At 39.0% G+C, this 24,147-nt stretch overlaps 3 protein-coding genes across 4 annotated transcripts; all 3 read right to left on the bottom strand.

Moving 5' to 3' along the window:
• Window positions 1-259: 259 nt before the first annotated feature.
• Window positions 260-4,093, bottom strand: LOC109238329. The gene is made up of 3 exons (XM_019404762.1): window positions 3,746-4,093; window positions 3,159-3,458; window positions 260-661 (listed from the first exon to the last, which is right to left on the bottom strand). The coding sequence occupies exons 1-3, from the start codon at window positions 4,091-4,093 to the stop codon at window positions 260-262; spliced, it is 1,050 nt and encodes a 349-aa protein (XP_019260307.1).
• Window positions 4,094-6,710: 2,617 nt separating this feature from the next.
• Window positions 6,711-11,729, bottom strand: LOC109238341 (vacuolar amino acid transporter 1-like). 2 transcript variants are annotated; one of them, XM_019404773.1, is made up of 13 exons: window positions 11,496-11,729; window positions 10,701-10,931; window positions 10,243-10,562; window positions 9,878-10,092; window positions 9,505-9,528; window positions 9,156-9,336; window positions 8,676-8,895; window positions 8,430-8,565; window positions 8,328-8,347; window positions 7,887-8,032; window positions 7,617-7,660; window positions 7,467-7,529; window positions 6,711-7,125 (listed from the first exon to the last, which is right to left on the bottom strand). In XM_019404773.1, the coding sequence occupies exons 2-13, from the start codon at window positions 10,904-10,906 to the stop codon at window positions 7,030-7,032; spliced, it is 1,671 nt and encodes a 556-aa protein (XP_019260318.1). In that variant the 5' UTR covers window positions 10,907-10,931; window positions 11,496-11,729; the 3' UTR covers window positions 6,711-7,029. The 2 variants fall into 2 exon arrangements, with proteins under 2 accessions (XP_019260318.1, XP_019260319.1); XM_019404774.1 differs by lacking the exon at window positions 11,496-11,729 and adding an exon at window positions 11,228-11,329.
• Window positions 11,730-14,140: 2,411 nt separating this feature from the next.
• LOC109238330 (ras-related protein Rab-2-A-like) lies at window positions 14,141-15,478 on the bottom strand. The gene is made up of 2 exons (XM_019404763.1): window positions 15,350-15,478; window positions 14,141-14,365 (listed from the first exon to the last, which is right to left on the bottom strand). The coding sequence occupies exons 1-2, from the start codon at window positions 15,476-15,478 to the stop codon at window positions 14,141-14,143; spliced, it is 354 nt and encodes a 117-aa protein (XP_019260308.1).
• Window positions 15,479-24,147: the final 8,669 nt, after the last annotated feature.

A 24,147-nucleotide genomic window follows, 5' to 3' on the forward strand; every position in this document is an offset into this window, starting at 1 on the left:
TCCCAGTGCTTCTCAGCAGCAGTGGCAATTAAGGCCCTAACTGTAGTCATTTTTACAATTGAAGAGAAAGTCTCTGTTTAGTCTATACCTGCATTTTGTGTATATCCTTTTACAACTATCCTGCTTTATATCTCCCTATACTTCCATGTGCTTTATGTTTAATCTTATACACCCACATGCAGCCTATGGCTTGTTTCCCAACAGGTAATGGGACCAAGTCCCAAGTATTATTGGCACGAAGTGTCTCAAACTCCATGGCCTATTTCCAGGCAGGATTACTAGCTGCTTCTTCATAGGAAAATGGCTCCCTGTCATGACAAATGCTTCTAACAACCCGCTGACTATCAGGATTCAAGACATCAGAAGTTATATGATTACTTTGTGAGATTAGAGCATTGAGGGAAAAGGATGAGTTTTTCTGGTTAGTTTTAGCATTATGAGATGGCTTCAGGTTAGGCATAGAACAAATATTATTAGATAAGTAAGATGGAACTTTAGATACCGTGTTAGATACTCTTTGGTTAATTTTTGGCACATGTGGATATGATGTATGTGGTGAAGATGATGAGGTATCATTGGAAGTAGGAGGTGAATGCATAGTGTGACTAGGTGACATAAAATTAGGAAAGACAGAAGAGCCCCCTGAAGAGTTTGTAACATACTGAGAATGACAAGCAAGATGGACATCAAAACAATCAGACTGTGCATTAGTAGGAAGCATTGAAGGGAAAGAAGTTGAAACTGATGAAAGAAAGAAAGGAAAGATGGACTCATGAAAAATAACATCTGGAGACACACATATCTTCCTGGTAGTTAGACTTAGCACCTTGTACCCTTTAACACCAAAAGGATATCATACAAATACATATGGAGTGGCCCTTTGGATCAAATTTATCCCTATGAGGCTTAGAAACAGTGGGATAGCACAGACACCCAAAACTTCTCAAGCATGAATAATTTGGTTTCTTCCCATAAAACAAATCAAAGGGGCATTTGTTCTTTAGGGGTACAGTAGGTAGTCTATTAATAAGAAAGGTTGCTGTCAACACACATTCTCCCCAATATTTCAAAGGGAGTTTGGACTGAAATAAAAAAGCTCTGCCAGTAGGTACGTGTTTGTTTTTTCTACTATGCCGTTTTGCTGGAGTTTACATGGACAAGTTTTCTGGTGTTCAATTCCTTTGGACTGAAAGAATAAGCTGGCTTCATTATTTATGAACTTCGGACAATTGTCAGATCGGATACATTTGACACTGGTATTGAATTGATTTTCAACCATGGAAATGAAACCCCTGATGATTTGTAATGCATTACTCTTTCAGCTGAGTAGGTGAGTCCAGGTTAACCTACTATAATCATCTACTAGGATAAGAAAATATTTGAAACTTTCATGAGTGGGTACATGATAAGGTCCCCACAAATCAACATGCAACATCTCAAATATGGCAGTGGTATTTGTAATTTTCAAGGGAAAGGAAAGTCTGGTTTGCCTGGCCATAGGACAAATGGAGCAAAAGAAAGGTTGTTTGGGTGCAAAAGATACTTGTATGTTAGAAACCCCCCTCATCTTGGCAACAGGTACATGGCCAAGTCTACAGTGCCAAACAGATTCATATAACTTGTATCAACTGAAGGTGAGTAAAAGTCATAAGTCCTATGATGTTCTAAACGTCAATACCACACAAGAAGGGGGGGTTGATTTGTGTGGCACCTAATTTTCGCACTAGAAGAACCTGGTTCTTCTAGATGTACTTACTATGACTGTTTGCGAAATTAAGAGTGCATAAAGTAAAGAACACAGAGATTTTTACGTAGAAAACACCTGGCTCAAAAGGTGAAAAAACCACAACCTACTACTCAGTAGGATTTTCCCAAACTTCCACTAAAATCACTGAGCCAAAAACAGCATTTACAAACTCTTGTATACCTAAGGATTAAACTCTAATCCCAGTGTGGCACACAGCCTCAACTGCTGGGACACTTTCAAGTTAACTCTAACTTGAATACTTAAAGTACCTATTACAATTGCTTCTAGATAAAGCTGAAAGGTACAATATGAAACACCTACTACAATTGAACTAGACATAAAGAAAAACACAATGGAATTGGTTCTTCACTCTTGGTTCATGTAGCTTCAGATTTGCACATTTGAATCACACATAAATTGCTTGCAAAATTCGCCTAGCTCTTTTGCTCTCAATTTAGTTTAACTTCTCCGTATGTGCAATCACCTGTAAAAGAGAACAATCTTTATTATTTATAGAGTTAGTAATCAGAGTTTGATTAAAACTTGAATTGCTGATCCTTCATCAAATTCGAGTCCTAGAACAACTCAAACTCCAATCCTTATCCTTGATCCGGGTGTAGGTCTCTTTACATAAGGAGACTTCAACTCCTTATCCTATGCAACCTTTTCGATCAACTCAGAAGATATTGTTGCTGATCCTTGAGACTTATCTTCTTCACACGTATGTCACATGTGTAAGCATATCAACACTGTGTCTCACATGATGGACCTGGTTCATGACTGAGTTCATTTTGTCAATCTTCAAAACTTCATCTGAACTTGGGCCAACATCCTATCTGTTTTATTGCAAGTGGAAGTATTTAGAATAGGAGATGGACTATTTACATGAGGACATGACTGAAAAGAATGAAAAAAAATAATGCACTGCATTATCAGGACTATTGTGGATGGAAAAACAGAAAACTGTACTCTTCTTTGCTATGGTTGGAACTTCCATAGTTCAAGCATTCTGAGCATAGAAGGTACAACCCATCATGGACCTTACCAATTTCTAGAGACCTCCTTAGAGAAGGGGCAGGTGTCAAAAAAAGAGGTTATACACTTGAGATGTGTTGTTAAGGAGCTGATAGATATAAGGTTGTACTAGAAGGAAGGAACAAATAGAATTCTATACAGAACAATCTTAGGTGTAAAGTGTCACATTTCCTACTCCTTTCACTTTGAATTTGTAGTCATTTGATAGTTTCACAAGTAAATGATAAGGTAGGGTAATTATATTCTGTAAGTGTGTCTTGTTAGAAGGTCATATGGTGTGAGGCTCCTAAGTCTAGAATCTACAAGTAAGCCTTTTCTTGAAAGCATTTACATGAGAGTTTGTCAAAATCAATGGAGCAAGTGCAAGTCACAATACCTGCAAGTTCACTGCTCCATTAACAATGTTTGTGCTGTTTGAATTTTCTCCTGCACCATCACTTTGGAAATGCTGCAGCAGCCTCACTACTTGTTCATATTGTTCCTTTGAAAGATTCACATTTTGGTTGCGGTGGCTTCCTTGGTGCTCCAGATCTTCTCCTTTGGTTGTCATCATATCCGATGGCATGCCCTGCGCACCAGTCACAACATTGCTGCAATACCTTTTCCTTTTGTTGTTCCTGGGATGTTGGTTATGATTATGTGTATTTGAATTGTAGTTCTGAGTTCCCTGTGTTGACTGAAATTTTGTGGATATCCATGAAGCTTATAGTATTTCTCTTTGGTGTGACCTGGCCTCTTGCAAAAGTGACAAAAGGTTCAAGGTCTGTTGTTGTTCACTGAATAATTTGTCCTGAAGTCTCTTGGCATTTTTGAGCCAACATTCATTATAGTTGACTCAAAATTCAGGTGGTTTCTAGGTTGGAATTTCCTTTGTTTTTCCTCCTGCACTAGTAAGGCAAAGACTTGCGCCATGGAAGGTAGAAGATTCATCATCAGTATGCTCCCTCGAACTATAGTATATACTTCGTTTAATCCCATAAAAATTGTATCAGATCTTCTGTCTTGTTCAGCTTTATGCATGTTTTCCTTTGCACCACAAGTACATTGACAACTATACAAAGATTTTGCACTGAGGTTGGTCAGTTCCTCCCATAGTTTCTTCATTTTAGTGTAGTATCCAGTGATGTCGGGTACCCCTTGACTTACATCATTAGTCTCTTTTTGGATTTGATAATGTTTTGCTCCATTTGTTTGATCATAACGATCCTCAAGTTCTCTCCACAAGTTGACTGAATTACTCACGTATTCCACACTATCTGCAATTTCTTTGGCAAGGCATTTAAAATCCACGAAGTCACCATATAATGACATCTCTCCCACTGCCTAAAATTTGTCGACTTTGAATCAGGCTTCTCACATTCCCCTGTGATGAAACCTAATTTGTTCGTAATTGAGAGGGCTCTGAACACACCTCTCCTCCACGATCGATATCCTATTCCATCAAAAGGAATTGGAACTAAAACTAGCCCAGGGCTATCAGAATGATGTATATAGAGTGGACTACTCAGATCGATTGCCGATTGGACCTCGACTGTTGTTGTAGTTATTGATTATGCACTTTGATCAACTACTGCCATGGTCGAAATGATCGATTGATTCAGCTCGAAGTGAAATTGAAACCACAGACCAAATCAATTGAATGAGTATAACTTCGATTTTGCCCGTTTGCTCAAGAATTGATGTCACATGCGTTGTACTGGAAATGAACACTAATTTTTGGGTCTAGAGAAGATGATATCATGCGCAGATCAATTTTGTGGATCGCTGAGACGTGTTATGCCTCTGATACCATGTTGAGCTCAAGAATCTAAAGGATGCAAATCTCCAGTTCAGCTTCAATGGAGGAAAGCTGGAAGCTTCAGGAGAATCGATTGAGAGAAGAAGAGGGCAGAAAGCAGAGTTGGAGTTTCTGATTTTGAGGAATGAAAACTCAAATATCATTATGCTGTAATGCATTAGTTATATAGTCAAACCTCTCTATAACAGTCTCGTTTGTTCCGAATATTTTTGTATTTTATAACGAAGTGTTGTTATGTAGAACATATATCATAACATAACATGAAAATTGGTTTTGGAAAAGCTTGCTTTTATAGTGAAGTGTTGTTATATAGGGATGTTATTATAGAGAGTTCTGACTGTATACAGGAATCACGACTAACTAACCAACTGAAAATGACAGCTAAGCTACAGTTAATAACTAACTAATGACAGCTAAGCTCCAGTGTTAACTACCTGCCCCATCAACGCTACAATGCCATATATATATATATATATATATTCAATGCCATATATATATATATATATATATATATATATCGAAGTGACTAAATACTAAATTGCGCCACCTAGTGTGGCGAGAGAGTGTAATGCCAGTGGTGAAGAGCCATGTTTTATTCTCAAGGGATCCTGAGTTCGAATCCGATTTGATACATCTTTTGAAATTGATTTACCATGCTGCATTTAGGACTCACACCATCTTGATAAAGAGTGCTTCATGTTCTGTTGGTTAGAAGCATCTTCGTAGCGTGAAGCTTAGTTTTGTTTATAGTAGTCGGAGGTTCAAAGCACAATAGAGTCAGAAAGGACAGACATAAAAGGGAGGGACTTGAGTGTGATTTTAATAAACATTATAGGTAGTATTCTCTGCGAGGTTGCTGCTAAAGATTCTGCATCAAAGGCTTCGAAGTAATGGCGGATCCAAGTTTGTAGCATAGGCTATGGATTCTATCTCTATCGAGTCACGAGGTTCTAAACTAAAATTGTAAAACCAATATATGGTTTGGACTTCAAAGTCTATTATCTTGTTATGCTCGCAGTACTAGTGCAATAACATCGTATGTTCCACTGTGATTTCGTTGTGATCGCGCAAGTTGAATAACCAGCCCTGAGGTATTGCCCTAGAAAGGGTTGGGGTAAGGTAGAGAGGTGTATACAGTAGAGCCCTTGAAAGGGTTGGAGTAAGGTAAAGAGGTGTTGTTCTTGTTGATATAGTTGACATTGTGTTTTTTATTTTGATGAACCGAATTGTGGTTCAACACGAAAGAAAGTTAGGGATGATTATTGCACCAATTCAATCACGGCGAGATAATGGTGCAATTCAAGCGCGGTTATGGCAGGATCGCAGCAGAAGTTGTGAACGACGTGATGCTAGCGCGGTCCGGAAGTGGCATGCGATTGCGAGTTCTGTTAGACTGTTACTAAGAAATACTTGGTTTGAGAGATACTTAGAATATATAAAAGGAGAATGTTCTTCTCTTTCATAATGGAAAAACTCTTATCTTAATGTAGGAACCTATTTAAATGCTTATACCTTTTCTTCTTCTCTATTTGCTTTCTGTGCTAGTTAACCATCATTATTCTGCAATAGATGTATCAGAAATTATACATTGAGAAGTTGTACAGCCAAATTAATTGCTTCTACTCCACAAACGAAGGAATATGTTGGTTGTAAGAGATGTAGATCCGTCAATCCAACAAATTGTTGAGCCAACTGGAGTCCGATCAGAAGCCAACGGGGATTCCGATATCAAGAGAGAGAGAGAGAGAGAGAGAGAGAGAAGAGAATGTGCAAAGGACTGGCCTAAAATTCATTGTTTATTCATATATACAATTATATTGTTACGTGATAGAGGCAAGTGAACGATGTCAACCCAAGCCTTGGACTGCCTCTTAAAGTTGTTTGTACCGCAACATCCATTCTTGTGGTTTGGTTACATATTACCTAATCCTATTCTGAGTAGGGATGGCAATGGGGCGGGTTGAAATTTTGTGGGTTAAAACAGAACCCGCCCCTCCCCGCACCATTGCCATCCCTAAATTTCTAAGGTTCAAAACCCATTCTACCAGAATATCTCTTCCTAACATATGCAAAAGAAGATTCCAAGACTGAAGTAGCATGTTAAGAACAAAATGAAAGAAAGGCTTTGAATGGAGAAATATGTTATGCAATATAACTTTGAACTAAAATTTGGATTCATCCCCTCTACTGTAGAGGCTCTACATAATATTCTGGAAAGTCTAGGAAAGAAAACTTTCAATCAAATGGAAGTGCATTTGTTCAGTAAAAACAATGGACTGCAGATGTAAAAACAACAAAAGGAAAAAAGAATCATCATCAAAATCACAAGCCCGGATACGGACTATGTATTCTCTTCCAAGAAAATGGAAACTTGTGTAGTCTTTATAATTAGAAACTAGTGTAGTCTAAGCTCAAAAACATCTAGTGCCATCGTCAGTATTACCAGAATTCAGCTCAAACTCTGGATGATATTGGAGACAGCTGAATAGGACCCGATAACTGCTGACATAGTACCTACTGTGATAATAAGGACACATACTGAAACCTGCATAGAAAAGGATAAGAGAAGAAGTTCCATTACAAGCGAATACTATTCGCTACACGGTTAAGTAGTTAAGTACTGTGCATATTGTCACAATGTCTCTGTTTTTGGCCTAGGATGTTTAATTTTTCAGATGATCAATAAAACATCTTAATAATAAGCTAAAAACGAAGTATAATTAAGTAGTCGAATTGACATAAGAGTAAATGAAGGACTATAACACAAAGAGGCTTTTGATCCATTTGGGCGACTAACAACTAAGAAAGATAAAAGAGAAGAGGTATGGGCTTTATAATATATCCAGATGCAATCAGATAAAAGTGAGTGCCGAAACTTCTCTATACCTGAAGGCGACTTGTTTTTCCCTTCAAGATTCTCAGGAAGCAAACACAAGGCAGTATCAGAGTCTGGAATTAGAGCTTACATTAGTACAAATTTATGATTGATAAATAACAACAGAAGACAAACTTAAGAGAATGCATAGAAGGACTCACCACTAGCATGGTAAGTAAAGATCCAATCAATGCCATCACCAAACCTGCAGGACAAATACTAATGCTTAATGTATGTAAATGCTACAAAGAGAAGGAGCATACATCTAGTTGGAAATGAAACCATCTGAAACATGCAATAACCATAAGTTATAGCAGGACCACTCAGTAGATTAGTTGCATTTGCGATTTACTGTTCTGAGGGGTTAACGGGATCAAAGGCAAATTGCTCAGAACGATAACAATAAGTGGAGTTATGGCAGGAAAACTCACCAAAAAAGGGAATAGAAAGACCAACCACTAATGTGGAGAATGCCAATGCAGTTCTAATGAGGATCGGGTACACGTGAGATTTGGCGTGCTTTGACGGCAACAATTCCTCCAAACTCATTGCCACAGGAGACAAGGTTAAAGCATATGTGTTTCAAATTAAGGAACAAATTTTTCAATCACAAGAAATTCTGGCTGTTAGAACAATTGCATGCTAAATCAAAAAGAACAGAATCTTTTGACAAGAAGTGCCTTAATTAAATTCTAGCTGATGACTTAGACTAATGCAAGAGCTAGGCATGAAAAAATTCAGGTGTTCATTCTTAATGTAGCAGAACTGGAAAAAGTAGGATTCTTGTCTGGTTTAAGTATCAGATTTTTTACATACTAGCTGAGGACCAGAATGGTGATAAATATAACCATCACGCATTCAGTAAAGGATATTTTGTGAAAGGATTAACGACCTGCAAAAGAAGGAGACAAGTTATAATTACATCATCTTCAAATGGTAGTAGAAAACTCGATCAGAAGGTTAGATATACTTACAGTTGTCCACACAGCAACCTTAGAAGCTATTAAACCTTTGGGCAAATTTAGAGTAAACTGGGAATCAGCTGAGTCCCCAAACATTAGGTATCCCATCACAGCTGTTCCACCATACAACAGAGTCACCATACCAAAACTGCATCCAAATTAAACCAAAGTTTGCGAAATTATAAGAAAAAACAGGATATAAAAACAAACTCCAGGAATATGCAGCATCATTTTCTAAGAATCTGGTGAAATAATTACCAGGTCAAGAGGACTGCAGGAAATTGACTACGATCCGCCAGGGATGTATATATATTGGGAAAGACCGCATGCCCAGAGTAACAAAATCCATAGAGTCCAATAGCAACAGGAAGAGTAGATAGGTTAAGTACAGTCCCTTTGCTTTCAAAGCCTACATGATCCACCAAACCAGCCCAGTACAAGCAAAGAACCACCAAAACAGACGCAACAACACCTCCAACTGAAAATTACAGTCATTCATTTCAGAATCATGTCAAAACTTCAGCAAAAATGGTTTCCAAGAATTCTGTGAACTTGTTTGTCAGGAGTACAAGAAATTTATATACATGCACACCAACTACCCACATATCCGCATTTTTCATGTAGGACCATGGTATGTAGGCACTGTTTCATGTATCGTCCTCTGACAATTGTATCAGCTTATAATTTTGGCAGTTCAGTGATGAAGCTAGCTCCTGTTGTAGGAAGTTGGTCACTCACCTGAGATGTAACTTAGAACGCTGAGGTCGCGCAGCCAAACAGTAGGAAGAACAGCCAGGGTTGCTATCAAAACAAAAAGATGGCGAGCATCTAACTCAAACCCACCCAGATTTAAATGGGCATTTGGAAATATAGATGACAAGTTATCGCCCTCCAAGATTATGTATTCAATACAAGAGAACTGCGAGTGAAAGATAAAAAGATTAGAATGAGAAAGCGTAAATACTAAATAATTTAGAAATGAAGCATACATCAAGATGGTGGCAAGACACTTAGATATTAAAAATGCAACTCATACTGTTTGTTAGGAAAAATGAAAAGAACCAATTTTTAGGTTAGAAGAACTTACGTATAATTCCACATATAAGATTATCTGCATCCACAAAAATACAACAATATAAAAAAGAGTCAGTATTAGGAACTAGAAATGTTTCTAAACGTACATAAGACATAAGCTATTTAGCCAGAATAATAAAATAAAAATATCTAATCTCGGTATTTGTATAAGAAACATGTTTCTACTCTAGTCAATAATACTACACGGCTATTTAGCAAATGAAGATCATATTTCCCTTCAAAGAGTAGTTTCTATAGTTACTGGATCTTAATAGTGTGGCAACATCTGTAAAACTATCAAACGACCTAGATTCAGAATACAGTTAGAACTTGACACCAGAAATGTTCCTTCAGAATGAAAGACAAGTTAAATTAATGCGACTTACTGATATAAAAATACGTCCGGGTGTACCAAATGCAGCCTGACCAATGTCAGGATACGTTTCGAGCCCAGGTTGGCTATCCAAGCAGGATCTCAGGAGAATGCCAGTATAGAAAGAAAGCACACCAAAAATGAATAATATTGAAAGTCCAGACCATCCACCTTCCTTCATAGCATAAGGAGTAGAAAGGATTCCTACTCCACAGAGAACATTCATGCCTGTATGAAACCAACCAAAGCAGGAAAAGGCAGAATAAATTGGATTGGGAAGTAATACCACTCCTAGACCCCCTAATATAAGACACGATCCTATAAAGAATGTGTGAAAACTGAAACTTCCACATGAAAGTATATATTGAGAGAACTTACCATTTATCACAGCTTGGCCGTAGGAGCTTTGGCGAGACATGGTAATTCCATGTGCATCCTTGGAGGGTTCAGGAATTTTCTTCATCGAAGACTTCCTGGGGTGTATGGGAGGCAGCAAACCATGAGAACTACGTCTGTGAGCTGGTTTCTCTTCTTCTGCTGACGGTATCAGAGGCTTCTGAAGAGAGGGCAATATCTCAGGAGTGTGTCTTCTTATGAGTGATGAGCCCAAGAATGAGCTCCCTAGACGAGATAACGAAGGTGTTCCCAAAAAGTTAAGACTTGGAGATGGTACATTACTGAACATATCCATAGATTGCCTACAAAAATTATTACAATTTGGGACCTTAATTCACAGGCTTACGATCAACATTAAACCGAAATCTAACAGTGTGCTTACGAAGTTAATTCTAATGAAATTCAAACAATTCAATGAAAAGGTGAATATATATAAATACCTATAACTCTGAGGCCAAGCAGAGGTTAAGGAATTAGGTTTACTCTGCTGGCGATTATTTTCGTCATCATTATCATTTGAGTAATTGGAAAAATCAGATTCATTCCCTTCTTCTTCATTCTCATCTTTTCCCAAATTCTTCTCCTGTTCATCATCCTCTTCCTCACTCTCTATGTAAAAACTCTGTTCTGATATAGAATTCTTCATCTTTTACTTAAATCCCCAACAAAACCTACATAACAAAATGTAACATAAATAATGGAACCAGAAAATCCAATTAATTAGTTCCAATTTGCTATATCTACATACATACATACATATAATACATGCAATGTGCAAAATCACACACTTGCGGTGAATAAATAAAAGACCAATATGTAAACACATAATTATATAAAAAGAAAGGGAAAATGAGTGATAACTCAGAATCAGAAACCAGATTTGAAATTGGGTTGAATTTGAGAAACCAAACAAGGAGAAAATATAACAACTATAATTAATGTAAAAAGTAATGGATTAATGACTAACAAAAAATGTTGAAAACTTTCAACTTTTTGGAGGAAAGTTGCAAATTCAGATCCGAATTTGCAGATTCGAGAATTATGGAGTTATGTCTCTCTCTCTCTCTCACACACACACACATACACACACAGAGAGAGACACACACAACAAAAGAGAAAAAGACATACACAAAACACAACACTTTCTATAAAAGGAAATATACAGACATTTCTAGTAGAAAATCAAGAAGATTCAAGAGATATGAATGTCTAAAAAGGAGTAATTATGGGTTTACACGTTGCTGTTCAAAAGCTCCAAATTTTGGCTTTTCAAGATTCAGAAACTTGACTTTCTCTGAGAAAGATGTAAAGCTTTTTCTTTTCCTCTTTAACAACTTGGAAAAAGTTGAGCTGACACTAGATTTGAAAGTGCGATTTGTACAACTATTTATACACGTAAAAGTAGGAATGAGAGAGAGGATTTGAGGAAAATGCGTATTTTTATGCTGTTTTGAGAAACAATAATGTTTCCGAGTTGGTTTTGGAAAGTAATTTTAAGTTGAACATGGTCCAATCACAAACAGCCTCATGACTACTTGTATTTTGCCTTTTTTTTTTTTCTTTATTTGAAAATATGTTTAGAGAAAATATAAAATTATTTGGTCGGTTTTATTATATTCATTCTCAAACTTTAATAACATTTCTTATAGTATCTGTTGTTTTTTTTTTGCTTCGATTATCTTATTTTCTCGCCGTACGTGATTATGGATTTTTCTATGTCGTATTTTCTTTTCTAAACTGCTGCGATCGGCGACGGAGGCAGAATTTCGCTAAGGGTTCAAAAAAAGAAAAAAGTTAGAAAATTAGAAGAGATAGCGACCAGTGGGAATTGAACTAGTGATCTCACAAAGGTTTTGAACCCTCTTGATCACTAGGATATGCTTTTGGGCTATGTCAAGGGGACTCAAAATATAATATATAGAGATAAATAATAGATTTTGCCTTATATGTACAATATAATTTTCCGGCGAAGGGGATCAGGTGAACCCCTTCTGCCCTCTAGATCCGCCCCTGGTTGCGATGATAGGTCCACTTATAATATAACTTGTCTTAAATACGATATTGTTTTGAAAATTGAGATGCTTTTCCCTTAAGCATATTTGTATTTATTGACTTGATTGAGTATCGCATAGGTAGGAAGGCTTTGATCCGACGGCTGAATCAAGTGTCACCGGACCGCACGAATCTTATGGCAACGGTCCAAGAAATTCTGGGCATCAACGAAGGTGCACCATTAAAGTGAAGGGAAAACAACTAGGTGAACCTATCCAACCTCTTTAACTCATTAGCTAACATAGGGGGTTGTCTCCGTGTTGTGTGGCAATAATAGGCCAAACCACCCCAACTAGTAGAACTCCTAGTGTGATAACCATGGGCCATTATTTACTCTGGGCTATGAGTAGCGGGAGTCTGAACTCCTCCCGATCTGAGAAGTGGCTGATGCTATGGGAAACACACCGGTCTGAGCCATACTATCTATTAAGCCAATGATCGCCTATTACACGACTTATTATTTTTAATTTATTTAACATTTGAGTATCTATTTGTCGATGGTTTGACGCATTTATACAATACAAAACCACCTCCAACTCACTTAAAAGGATGCTAGTTCATTAAAGGGCGCGGGGTTCGGGGAAGGGCCCTACCACAAGGGCCTATCGTACGCAGTCTTACCCTGTGTATTTTGCAAGAGGCTGTTTCCACGGCTCGAACCTGTGACCTCCTGGTCACATGGCAGCAACTTTACCAGTTACCCCAATGCTCCCCTTCAAAGAAAATTCTTTTTAATCTAGCGAGTTCATTTTTGTGTAGAAAATCCAAATTCTCTTTCATCATTAGCTACCAAATTAAGTCATTAAGAGAAGTGCGATTTCCTTAAGACTACATTAAATGTCACTTTGTTTAGTTTGCACGTCTCTTTCATATTTTATTCTTTGCATTCAAAAAAAGAAATAAATTTCGTTGTTGTCTAAATAATAAATATTCGTAATTACGAGCAAATTTTGTTTTTTCAATTTTAAAAGGGGATTCAATAAATAAGACTTTCGTATGAACATTTATATTTTAACGTTTATAGACGCTTTTAATTAAAAATCAATTTATGCATCATTAATTAGTAATACATGTCGAAATTAAAGTTTTTACTTTAATAATATAAATTTTTCTTTCATAGTTCACCCTTATTTGGAAAACGTAGTAGCATTTTCATGAAAGCGAATCCCATATAATGTTACTCGTTAAAGTATTGTCCTTTTAAAATAAACTGAATTTTGAAGACAAGTTAGAAGAGAATGAAAAGCCAGATAAGGAATTCGTTGCCCTTTCATTTGCGGCTTTGGACATTCTCATGACAATTCTATGTGAAAAACCCACTGAATTCCAGCTACATAACAAACAGGTCTCTTTGTATAAATCTCAGCCTTTTAAATTGGCGAAATGGTCTCGTAGCCACTTAAATTTGTATGGGATTTTAAAGCCGATACATGAACTTATATTGCTCCCATTTGAATACTCAAACTTACGTATCCGGTAGCTAATAAACCTATTTGACCGTTGACCATGCACATATCATAGTGACAGAGATGATGTGGACAAGGTGTATGCAAGCCACGAAAATTACGCGCGTGACTGCAATAGTTTTGATTTAAATATCTAAAACCAGAAAAATAATTCAAATAAAAATGAAAGAAAATAAACTAGACCCACTTCCCCCATCCCCGCAAAATTCCCTTTCCAATTCCAAATATTAATTTCCAGAGCCTCATCCACCTCCTCAACATCCCCGTATCCCTTCTTCTCACATATTCTCTCCGCCGTCTTATCAAACGCCGCCGCCACATTCACCGCCGTTTTAGCAGAAGCTTCAATAAACAATCATCCATTACTCTTCGCGAATTTCCTCGCCTTCCTCTGCACTAACAGCCCTAATATTTTCTTCGGCTTCACACTTGTTCCCCACCACTATTACTGTCGTGTCGCCTTGTTGCCGTATATCTTCAAGCCAACTCGACAGCCACTCGAAAGTGTGCCTTTTAGTCACATCGTAAACAAGCAAAGTTCCTGCGGCGTCTCTGTAATATGCTCTCGTAATTGACCGGAATTTCTCCTATCCCCCCGTGTCCCATATTTGAAGCTTGAATAGAAGTGAAAAATGGAATGAATTTTATGAAAGTTCATGACTGATTGAGCATATGATCAAGTGATGGCTGAGATCTTTCTCACAATGGTGGCGATAAAAGGTGTAGAAGGAATAATGAAAGAAATAAAATAAGAAAGAAATTTTGATAAATTAATTATAAAAAAATGGGACCCAATGATGACACGTGTAAAACAATAAATGGTCTTAGTATTTGACGTGTTCTTTTTGTCAGGCAATTGAGCTACACGCTCTGACGAAGGGGTTTATTTATAATCAACTGGTTGAGTTGAGGTGCTAAAATGGGAAAGTCAAAGTTTATATATTGGCTTTAAAATCCGGTACAAGTTTAACTGGCCAGGAGGTCATTTTGCCTTTTAAATTTCATTCTTTTTTCTTCAGAGAATTCATATGATAATAACTTTACGAATCCTAATTTTTGTACGCATCTGACACATCAAAAGCACGATTATGATTTATGATGTAGTTCAAAACTTCAAATTTTAGATTCCGTGACAATAGGTTTTGAGGTTGACGATCAGAGGTGGACCCAGGATTTGAAGGTGGCGGACGCATGTGAATAAACTGCTTGACCAGTTTCCTGATCGGACTTTGATTTTAAGAGTTCCAAGTAAAATATATGACCGTTTTCACATACACACACACGCATATATATATATATATATATATATATATATATATATATATATATATATATATATGTATAAAATTTTGTCGAGGATAACGGGGTCCGGTGACCCCTCTGCTCCACACATAGTCCGCCTCTATTGACAACCTACACTCTTGGACTTCTCGAATTAGGTATATGGTCAAACCTTTCTATAACAATTTCGTTTGTTCCGATATTTTTAGTTAAGTGTTGTTATAGAGGACATATATTATAACATAAAATAAAAACCAGTTCGAATTTTTTTGGCTTTTATTAATGTATACGGTCGAAATCGGAGAGCTCGATTTCGATGACTCAACGGAACACCGGGACTCGAGTTCGGGCAGCACGAAGTAAAGACCAGAGCTGACTGGAAAATGCGTACCTCGAGAAAATCGTAGACCCGGCGTCATCTTCCTCGAGGGCAGTACAATTTCGATGGCACTCAAGAAAGAGCGGGAATTTCTCAAGGACACGTGGGTCAGAGTATGAAATAAGGGATAAGATTTGTACGAAATAGTACAAGTCCATACTAGGTTGTTATACAGCTGTACCAATAGAATTCTTTGCCATAATTGAAAATGTACCATATTAGGGTTTTCCCCTTCTATATAAAGGGGACCCCAATCTTTGTAAAAGACATTATTATTCGCTGCAATAGAATATTCTACTCTGCCTTTCTCGTTTGCTGTGCTCGACAATTGTTCTTCAGCTTTATTGTCTTTACTTTATTGTTCATCTTTGTTCGCTCTTAACTCACCTCGAGGCCCCCGAGACAATCGAGCTCGAGGCCCCCGTTGCTCTAACAACACTGGTTTGGTTCATCAATTCTTCCCACCTTAACTTAATATAACTCTTACATTCACTAGTATTAGAATAAATCACATATATTTAAAACCACAAATTATTTTTAATTGTTACTCACGTTTTTCGAGCTAAAAAGTTTGGCGCCCACCGTGGGGCTAAAGATAATAGTGATTATTTTAGTGCTAGTTTTCTGATAACACACGTTGTTCTTCACACTTTTTCTTGTCAAAGATTCTTTGATTTCAGGCTAAGATATGTCTAGCTTAGCAGACGCACTAGTGCATGAAAACGACGGTCTCGGATCTCATGGAGAAAACAATGCCACAGCTACAGGGACCGGTGACCGCTAAACCCTGGGGTAGCACCAGCGCCAAACCCCGTCGATGTTGGCCCCACATTGCCGTGAACGTCGATTTGGACACTGATGTCGAAGGAAGTGTACGCGGAGGGGATCAACCTGACGCTCAAAGGACACATGCTCAAGGAGAAAGAGAAGTTAGTCTACAAGTGATTTTTGAGATGTTGCAAGCGCAACAAGTTTCTATCGCTTAGTTGCAAAGTCAACAAAAGACTCCGAGCGTGGCTGGGCCAGAAACCGCTCATCGTGTTGAGCCAACCCCGGAAAGATCGAGCAACGACGGTTCAGGAACTGACCCCACCGTCATGAAAATGCTCGAGGAACTCACGAAGAGGATCGAGTCAGGAGAAAAAAGAATTGAGGACAACGACAAAAAGGTGGAAACATACAACTCGAGGGTCGACCAAATACCGGGAGCACCTCCGATTTTGAAAGGACTGGACTCAAAGAAGTTCGTGCAAAAACCATTCCCCCAAAGTGCGGCTCCGAAGCCCATCCCGAAGAAGTTTCAGATGCTAGACATCCCAAAATACAATGGGACCACTGATCCTAACGAGCACATCACCACGTATACTTGTGGCATCAAAGGAAATGATTTGGAAGACGATGAGATTGAGTCCGTATTGCTAAAAAAGTTTGGGGAAACTCTGTCTAAGGGTGCCATGATTTGGTAACTTACCCCCGAACTCTATTGATTCGTTTGACATGTTGGCAGACTCATTTGTAAAGGCACATGCTGGTGCCATAAAAGTCGCAACGAGGAAGTCCGATGTATTCAAAATAAAGCAAAAGGAGAACGAAATGCTGAGAGAATTTGTTTCTCGCTTCTAGTCAAAGCGGATGGAGTTACCGCCGGTCTCCGATGACTGGGCCGTACAAGCCTTCACTTAGGGACTAAATGAACGAAGTTCGATGGCTTCGACGCATCTGAAGCAGAACTTGATCGAGTATCCCGCTGTGACTTGGGCGGATGAGCATTACAGGTACCAATCAAAAATTAGGGTCGAGGATGATTAGTTGGGAGCCCCCTCGGGCTCAGTTTACCCAAGCAGGTTACTAGCAAAGGGGTCAGGAAATGCAGACAGGGAGTCAATGCCGAATAAGGAAAGATATCAACCTTACGTCGAGGATCGAAGAAACATCTCAAGGCGTAATATACCTCGGAACGATCGAAGAGAGGATCGAGGTCAGAGTTCCCGGGGACTCATGAGCAAAACCGGGTTTTGATAGGCACTCGGGACCGGCAGAAGCACCCCGACTATCAGAGTACAACTTCAACGTCGATGCCTCGGGTATCGTCTCAGCCATTGGCAAAATTAGAGATACTAGATGGCCCAAGCCTATACAGACGGATCCTTCTCAGAGGAACCCCAACTTGATGTGCAAGTATCTTGGTACTCATGGGCATAAGACCGAGGATTGCAGGCAGCTCAAAGAAGAGGTAGCCCGGTTGTTCAACGAGGGGCATCTTCGTGAATTTCTCAACGACCAGGCCAAGAACCATTTCAGGGAAAGAGATGCAAACGGGAAGAAGGAACCTGAAGAACCTCAACATGTTATTCACATAATCATCGGTGGAGTCGACGTCCCACAGGGACCCATATTCAAATGTACCAAAGTATCCATCACCATGGAGAAGCGGACTCGGGATTACATGCCCGAGGACACCCTCATATTCAGCGAGGAAGACATCGAGGCCTTATCTCATCCTCACAACAACGTATTAGTAATTTCTATCCTTTTAAATAAAGTTCAAGTTAAACGTGTTCTCGTGGATCAGGTAGTTCGGCAAATATTAATCAGGTCGAGGGTCGTAGAGCAGCTCGGGTTGCTCGATCAAATCATAACGGCACCTCGAGTCTTGAATGGCTTCAACATGGCAAGTGAAGCGACAAAGGGAGAAATCATCCTCCCAGTCAGCGTGGCCGGAACCATACAAGATACCAAATTTTATGTCATCGAAGGTGACATGAGGTATAATGCTTTGCTTGGAAGGCCATGGATCCATAGCATAAGGGCAGTGCCATCGATCCTTCATCAAATGATGAAGTTCCCAACAAAGGATGGCGTGAAAATAGTGTATGGAGAGTAGCATGCAGCTAAGGAGATGTTTGCAGTACACGACTTGGCGCCGGTATCGACACCATCCACATCGGAAAAATAAAAGAACGAAATGGTGACCAAATAGCAATCACAGCCCATACCCTCGGTTGAGCTCGAGGGACAGGCGATCGATGAACAGGTGGTCGAGGACTACCTAACAATTGGAATATATCATTGCTCAAACGCTATTACTGCTGAGGTATGATCTTCTCCCCTTTTCCATTTGTATTTAAAACTAACTCCTTGCAGATGTTCGTTTGGAAACTCCGAGGCACCTCTCAGCTCGAAGAACTTGGGTTTTAAAGCATGCGTTGCACTCTTTTTCCCTTAGATCGGGTTTTATCCCAAATGGGTTTTACCGGCAAGGTTTTTAGCGAGGCAACATCTGTATGCTACCCAAGAAATATTCAACAAGTATTCACGGTTTCTTTTCAATCAACCTCGAACACTGGGGGGCATCACCCTCGGAGGATGCATTCTCGAAGAAAGCAATTCAAATCACCCTCAGAGGATGCATTCTCGAAGAAAGCAATTCATGCCAAGGGAGGCCTTGATAGGGGAATGTTGTAATGGGCCAAACGGTCAAATGAACCGTGTCCATATAGAATAATCAATCCCCCAGTGGCAAAACATGTATGCGTGTATCAAGTATTTGAAAATATATCAAAACACTTTGTGCCTCAAAGAAGTCCATTATTTTCACATTTAACGGCTCGAGGGCCATAACCCCGAATGCACCTGAATACTCGGGGACTGTTATCGATAATAGACACATCGAGTCATCAAACACTCGAACTTATAAGACCTCAAAAAGGCACATTCGAGCTCACAAGACCTCAAAGAGGCATCTCCTCGATATTAAGGCCAAGGCCATCACACTCGGGGACTAAAGGCTACGGCCACATAAAAGACTACGGTCATATAAAAGGCTACAGCCGAAATAATGCGGCTCGGAGACGTCCGATTTCTGCCATAAAAAAGGCCTTCATATACTTCGAAAAAACCAGTTAAATTAGGCTACCCTCAGCAAAAGCAAATTATAAGGGGCTTCGATATATTCAGCCCTCGAATAACGCGAAGGCTTCGATAACATCAGCCTTCGGAAAAACCTCAAGAGGTATTTGATTAACATTGCATATCAAATTACAAACAAGGTTCCAATCAATCGAACCTTCAAGAAACCCAAACGGCTACAAAAAACACATGCCAAGGCATACAGAATTTTCACTAAGTCTTTTAGCTGAAAAGAGGGAAAATTATAGCCATTTTGGAGGCCGAATCGCCCCAAATTAAAGAGCCTAAGGGCCGATGTATAAGATCCTAAGAGCCAATAGTAAAAAAAAAAGAGGCCTAAGGGCCAACTTTATTTCGAGATCGAGCAAGTGCCCACTCGACCCCCAAGCCCAAGGGCTACCAGAGTTCGAGAAAATTCTTACTCGGGGACTATCTACGAAGCCTAAAGGCTAACTTTATTTCAAGTTCGAGCAAGTACTCACTCGACCACTAAGCTCAAGGGCTATTCGAGCTCGATGAAAATTCTCATTCGGGGACTATCCACGGAGTCTAAAAGACAACTTTGTGTCCAACTCGAGACCTTGCTCTCGCTCAACAAGGACCCAAGAATTCCTACTCACATCAATTTAAGCATAGCTCAATGGCTAACGAAGGCCTCAAGGAATATTACATTGGTCGGTTAGAAACCCAAAGGTCGTCATGACCCAAACCAGATTTCGAACCGGTCATTTAAATTACGAAATCGAATTCTCAACAAATATGAACAAGATTCAGCGCAAGCAAAAGACGAGAGAAGTTAAAATCCTTTTATATTTCCAAGAGATAGTTACAAAGTATATTTACAACGCCCACGAAGGGTCCTTACGTAGGAATAAGGAAGCAATAACAAAGCCAAGAACCTAATCTACTCTTAGGGCCACATCCGCGAGAGCGGCGCCTTCGGGAACCTCCTCCGAGACAACAATAGGTGAAGAAAAGGCTATAGCCTATCGAGAAGCAAAAGCTTTTAACGAGCGGAGAAAATTGTGGCCTGGTGAAAAACTTGGCAAGTATGGGTCTTGTCAGCACAACTATCCTAAAGCGACTCACTGAGACGATGTACCGGTGTGGGATGCAAAAGTTAATAGATGATAGTACCACCTCGCCTCCATGGAAAGCAGAAGGAATGAAGTGTCGCACCAGGTTGAAGTTAAGAGAGATGAGCGACAGGGAAAAGGTCGCATATCTCCTAATATGGGAAAGGTTTTGCGCCCCTTTTTCGTTGCTTCGAATCGAAGCTTCAAAAAGAAAAGCCTTGGTGTAACTGCTAAAGTTGCTGCCATGTGACCAGGAGTTCACAGGTTTTGAATCATGGAAGCAGATGGTTAGATGAAAAAAATAAGGAGGGGAAAGAACCAGAGTAAAAATAGTGAATGAACACAGTCTTTGTCCAAATCGGATAACCTTATATTTATAGAAACGCGCTGACGATTTTGGCGGCGCAAGTGGCTGACCGACACTGGTGCACATTTGATGTTCTAGGGAAGAGCGTTGACATGACATTTCGGTCACTTCAAGCGCCTACGTCACAGGTATGATGTCATCCTAAAAGATCAGGGAACATCGAGGCCCAAATTGTTTCTTAATCTAAGAAGCAGGAGGCCAAGGGAGGTCAAGGAAATAGGGGTCAAGACCCCGTTCTCATTCAACTCGGGCCCAAGGGTCGCTTCATTACAAGCTCGATCTAAGCTCGAGAATTACCTAAGACTGTCGTGCCCCCTTTTTCCTCCGCGAAAATTGGGTTTATGACATTTGGGAAGACAACTCGTTCCGTTTTTGGGAATTGGGTTTAAAGGAATTGAAGAGTCTCCACCTAATGCTTTAAGTGCATTAGGACACTAAGAAGGGTTTTTGTTTGGATAACCAGTGATTGTGTAAGGGCTTGAAATTATTCCAAGGGGAAGGTGTTAGGCACCCCTCAGAATCCACTAGTGTGGTTCCCGGCCAAGCTATTGTTATGACTTTAAGTAAAAATAACACATAAGCAAGTAAGACTTTCAAATAAGAGGGGATTTCACATAATGGTTGCAAATTGATGAAATTAAAAGAAACGGAAGGAAAGCTGAATTTTGAGAAAAACAATTTGAAATTTGGAAATAAACAATGAAATAAACAAGTAAAAGAGAGGGGGGGGGGGTCCTAGGTTTATAAATAATATGGATCACCCCACACAACACCCGGTAATCACTTATACACGTGGTGTTATCGCGTGGTCATCATATCCATATCTACCCTTTCCCACCCCGTTAAGGTATTAAAGCGTGGAATAGTCTCCTTTTCTTATTGCATGCTATTACCCGCCCAAATCCTATCAGTCCCGGAGGCATTTAGGACTACTAATCCTAAAGGGAAGGGATGTTGGGCTTTTATAGTTTCAAAAGGTAAAAATACTAAGGCGACTAGCAAGAACACATATAACAAGCATGGGGGAATCACATAAACAAATAAGGCTCAAACAGGCCTCCTTAGATCAAAGAAAAGCATATAGTTTAGCATGTCTTGCACGTACTGATTAAGGTCTGATTAAACTTAAAAGCTAGGGAAGGCTGATTTATCACATATTTCCAGATAAGAAGTCCGAATTAGGTTTGCCTGCGAGTCGTAATTGATAGAGACAAATGTAGTTTATAACTTTTACCCTAAGGCCTGCCTACGTGTTAGACGGAACCTATAGGCATGATATCTACTGATTTCAGAAACAAAGAGGTAAGCTGATTGCAGATTGATTTAGGAAAAGGATGCCAGTTTTGACAAAAGGAGTATGAGTTCTGCAATTGATAATGCATTACTACTGACAGTTTAAACTTGCAAACAAGTGAGGTGATTCAGATTTGAATTAGAACCCCTATAGGCATGCTTTCTATGTGTTTGTCGACTTAAAACGTTGTTATAGACATAGAAGAGTACAGAAATTCTATAACAGGATATCTAAGTGTGCTGTGATATCTAATTACAAATTTTCAGTTATTAGGACCTACAGATAAGTTTGCCTAGTGAAAATCGGGTATGCAAGAATCAGAAAGGACCTATAGGCATATTTTCTACATGCGTGTGCAGAAACTATAGACATAATATGAAAGTGCAGGATCCCTATAGTCATGGCATCTAAATGAGAATGCTGAAGTTCTTATAGACATGGTAGCTAAATGAAAAATGCGGAAGTCTTATATGCATGGTAACTATATGAAAAATGCAGAAATTAGAGATTCCTATAGGCAAGTTATCTATATGAAAAATGCTGAAATTAGAGATTCCTATAGGCAAGTTATCTACCCTTTTTATATGCATGGTTACCCCTTCCTTTTCACTAATCATCTCCAAAAGTCCATTACAAAGTTATTACAGTCCAAAGAAAATAAAGAAAATACATCAGAAATTGAAAACTACAACCAAGGAGAGCCTGATTCAGACTTCCTGTCTGAAGTATAAAGTAAACCAACTCCAAAGATCAGATTGCAAAGCCTTTCTCTCATTTGGGGTGTGTCAGAGTTCCCTAAGAGCTTCACATGAACTCCGGGCAGTGCTTACACCCCAAATACATTATCAGACTAGGGCATAGTGCAGTGTGGAAGAGCCAGCCCTCAAGTGTCCAAGTTCAGAGGGAACTTAAGGTCCCAAGGCAAGGCTCACAAGAGGGGGGCAGAACCTAGGAGCTAAGAGAGAGTGCAAGTGGAGGATTCTAAAAGGGGAAAGGGGAAAGGGAAACAGTTCACATTGATACATATAGGGGTATAGGGAACGGGGAGATAGTAAAGGAAAAGCAACAGCAGGCTGGTGGGGCATACTTAGCAATGAGGAATGCTGGCCTACCCCATGAGCCTGTTAGAATACATTGTTTAGAAGTTAGGATCCTTTAAGGGATCAAGTTCAAACCATAGACAATAACTTGCATATTGCCACGTTTTAAACTGCAATTCATAGCACATAAAGGGAATATGGAGGAGTGGTTCATAACAGAAACAAGCAAAAGAAAACAACATGCTAGTTTAAGTATTTAATTCAGAAGTAGTAAAGTAGGCAGGGATACAAAAAGCTGTAAATAAACACATTGTGATGATGCTGAAACTTAAATTAGAACATACCAGTTTCAAGGAAACGAAATAGGAAAAAGCAGTAGTCTTGTGAAAGTCAGAATGCAGACAAGAAGAGAGAGTTCTAGTAAGAGTTCAGAAGAGATTGTAAAGTAGTAGTGGAGGATTGTTAATTGTGTTTTGTGTTAAAGAGTCATGTATTTATAGTGTGAAAGTCATGAGGAAATAAGGTAAGAAAATAATTGAAGACTGATTGTAAATCAATTACATAAGACTCCCTTTAATTAAGGGATTCAGTTTCAAACGGGTAAAACCATTTAAGGAAAGGAATTAAATAAACACTTTGTGTAAAGCATGCAATTGAGGGCAAATACATAAATGTTATTTAAGGATAGGGTTTTGAAAATACACGGTTTGTGCAAATAAGGCAAGGGAATCAATTAACAGCCAGTAAATCACAAGGTCTGTTATTTGGTATGAATGAACCAAGTCATAAAAGATGAAGAAGGGTTTTACCTAAGTCGAGTCACCTCGGAAATCAGTAAAAGATGGAAAAAAATCAGTCAAGCTATATTCAGAAAGAAGTTTACACTAGTTGCAAATTTGAAAACCATTTAGAGGAAAATTCATCATATATAAGGAGCATGTGAGCGTGAAATAGGACTGTCGTGTAAATTAGTAGAAAAAATCCAGTGTAGAAGAGTTTAGCAAAAAGCTCAGCATTGTATGA

The sequence above is a fragment of the Nicotiana attenuata genome, unplaced genomic scaffold (assembly GCF_001879085.1).
Source record: "Nicotiana attenuata strain UT unplaced genomic scaffold, NIATTr2, whole genome shotgun sequence".
NCBI classification, from domain to species: domain Eukaryota; kingdom Viridiplantae; phylum Streptophyta; class Magnoliopsida; order Solanales; family Solanaceae; genus Nicotiana; species Nicotiana attenuata.

Coding starts and splice junctions, on each gene's coding strand:
- LOC109238329 (XM_019404762.1), bottom strand. CDS start 4,093: ATGTCATTATATGGTGACTTCGTGGATTTTAAATGCCTTGCCAAAGAA. Junction 3,459..3,745: donor TTTTTATGGGATTAAACGAA/GTATATACTATA, acceptor ACAAAATTTCAG/TCAACACAGGGAACTCAGAA. Junction 662..3,158: donor ATGGAGCAGTGAACTTGCAG/GTATTGTGACTT, acceptor TGTCATTCTCAG/TATGTTACAAACTCTTCAGG.
- LOC109238341 (XM_019404773.1), bottom strand. CDS start 10,906: ATGAAGAATTCTATATCAGAACAGAGTTTTTACATAGAGAGTGAGGAA. Junction 10,563..10,700: donor GCTTGGCCTCAGAGTTATAG/GTATTTATATAT, acceptor TAATTTTTGTAG/GCAATCTATGGATATGTTCA. Junction 8,566..8,675: donor CCTGCAGTCCTCTTGACCTG/GTAATTATTTCA, acceptor ATTTGGATGCAG/TTTTGGTATGGTGACTCTGT.
- LOC109238330 (XM_019404763.1), bottom strand. CDS start 15,478: ATGACGCCGGGTCTACGATTTTCTCGAGGTACGCATTTTCCAGTCAGC. Junction 14,366..15,349: donor CGAGCTCTCCGATTTCGACC/GTATACATTAAT, acceptor ACGGGGGGATAG/GAGAAATTCCGGTCAATTAC.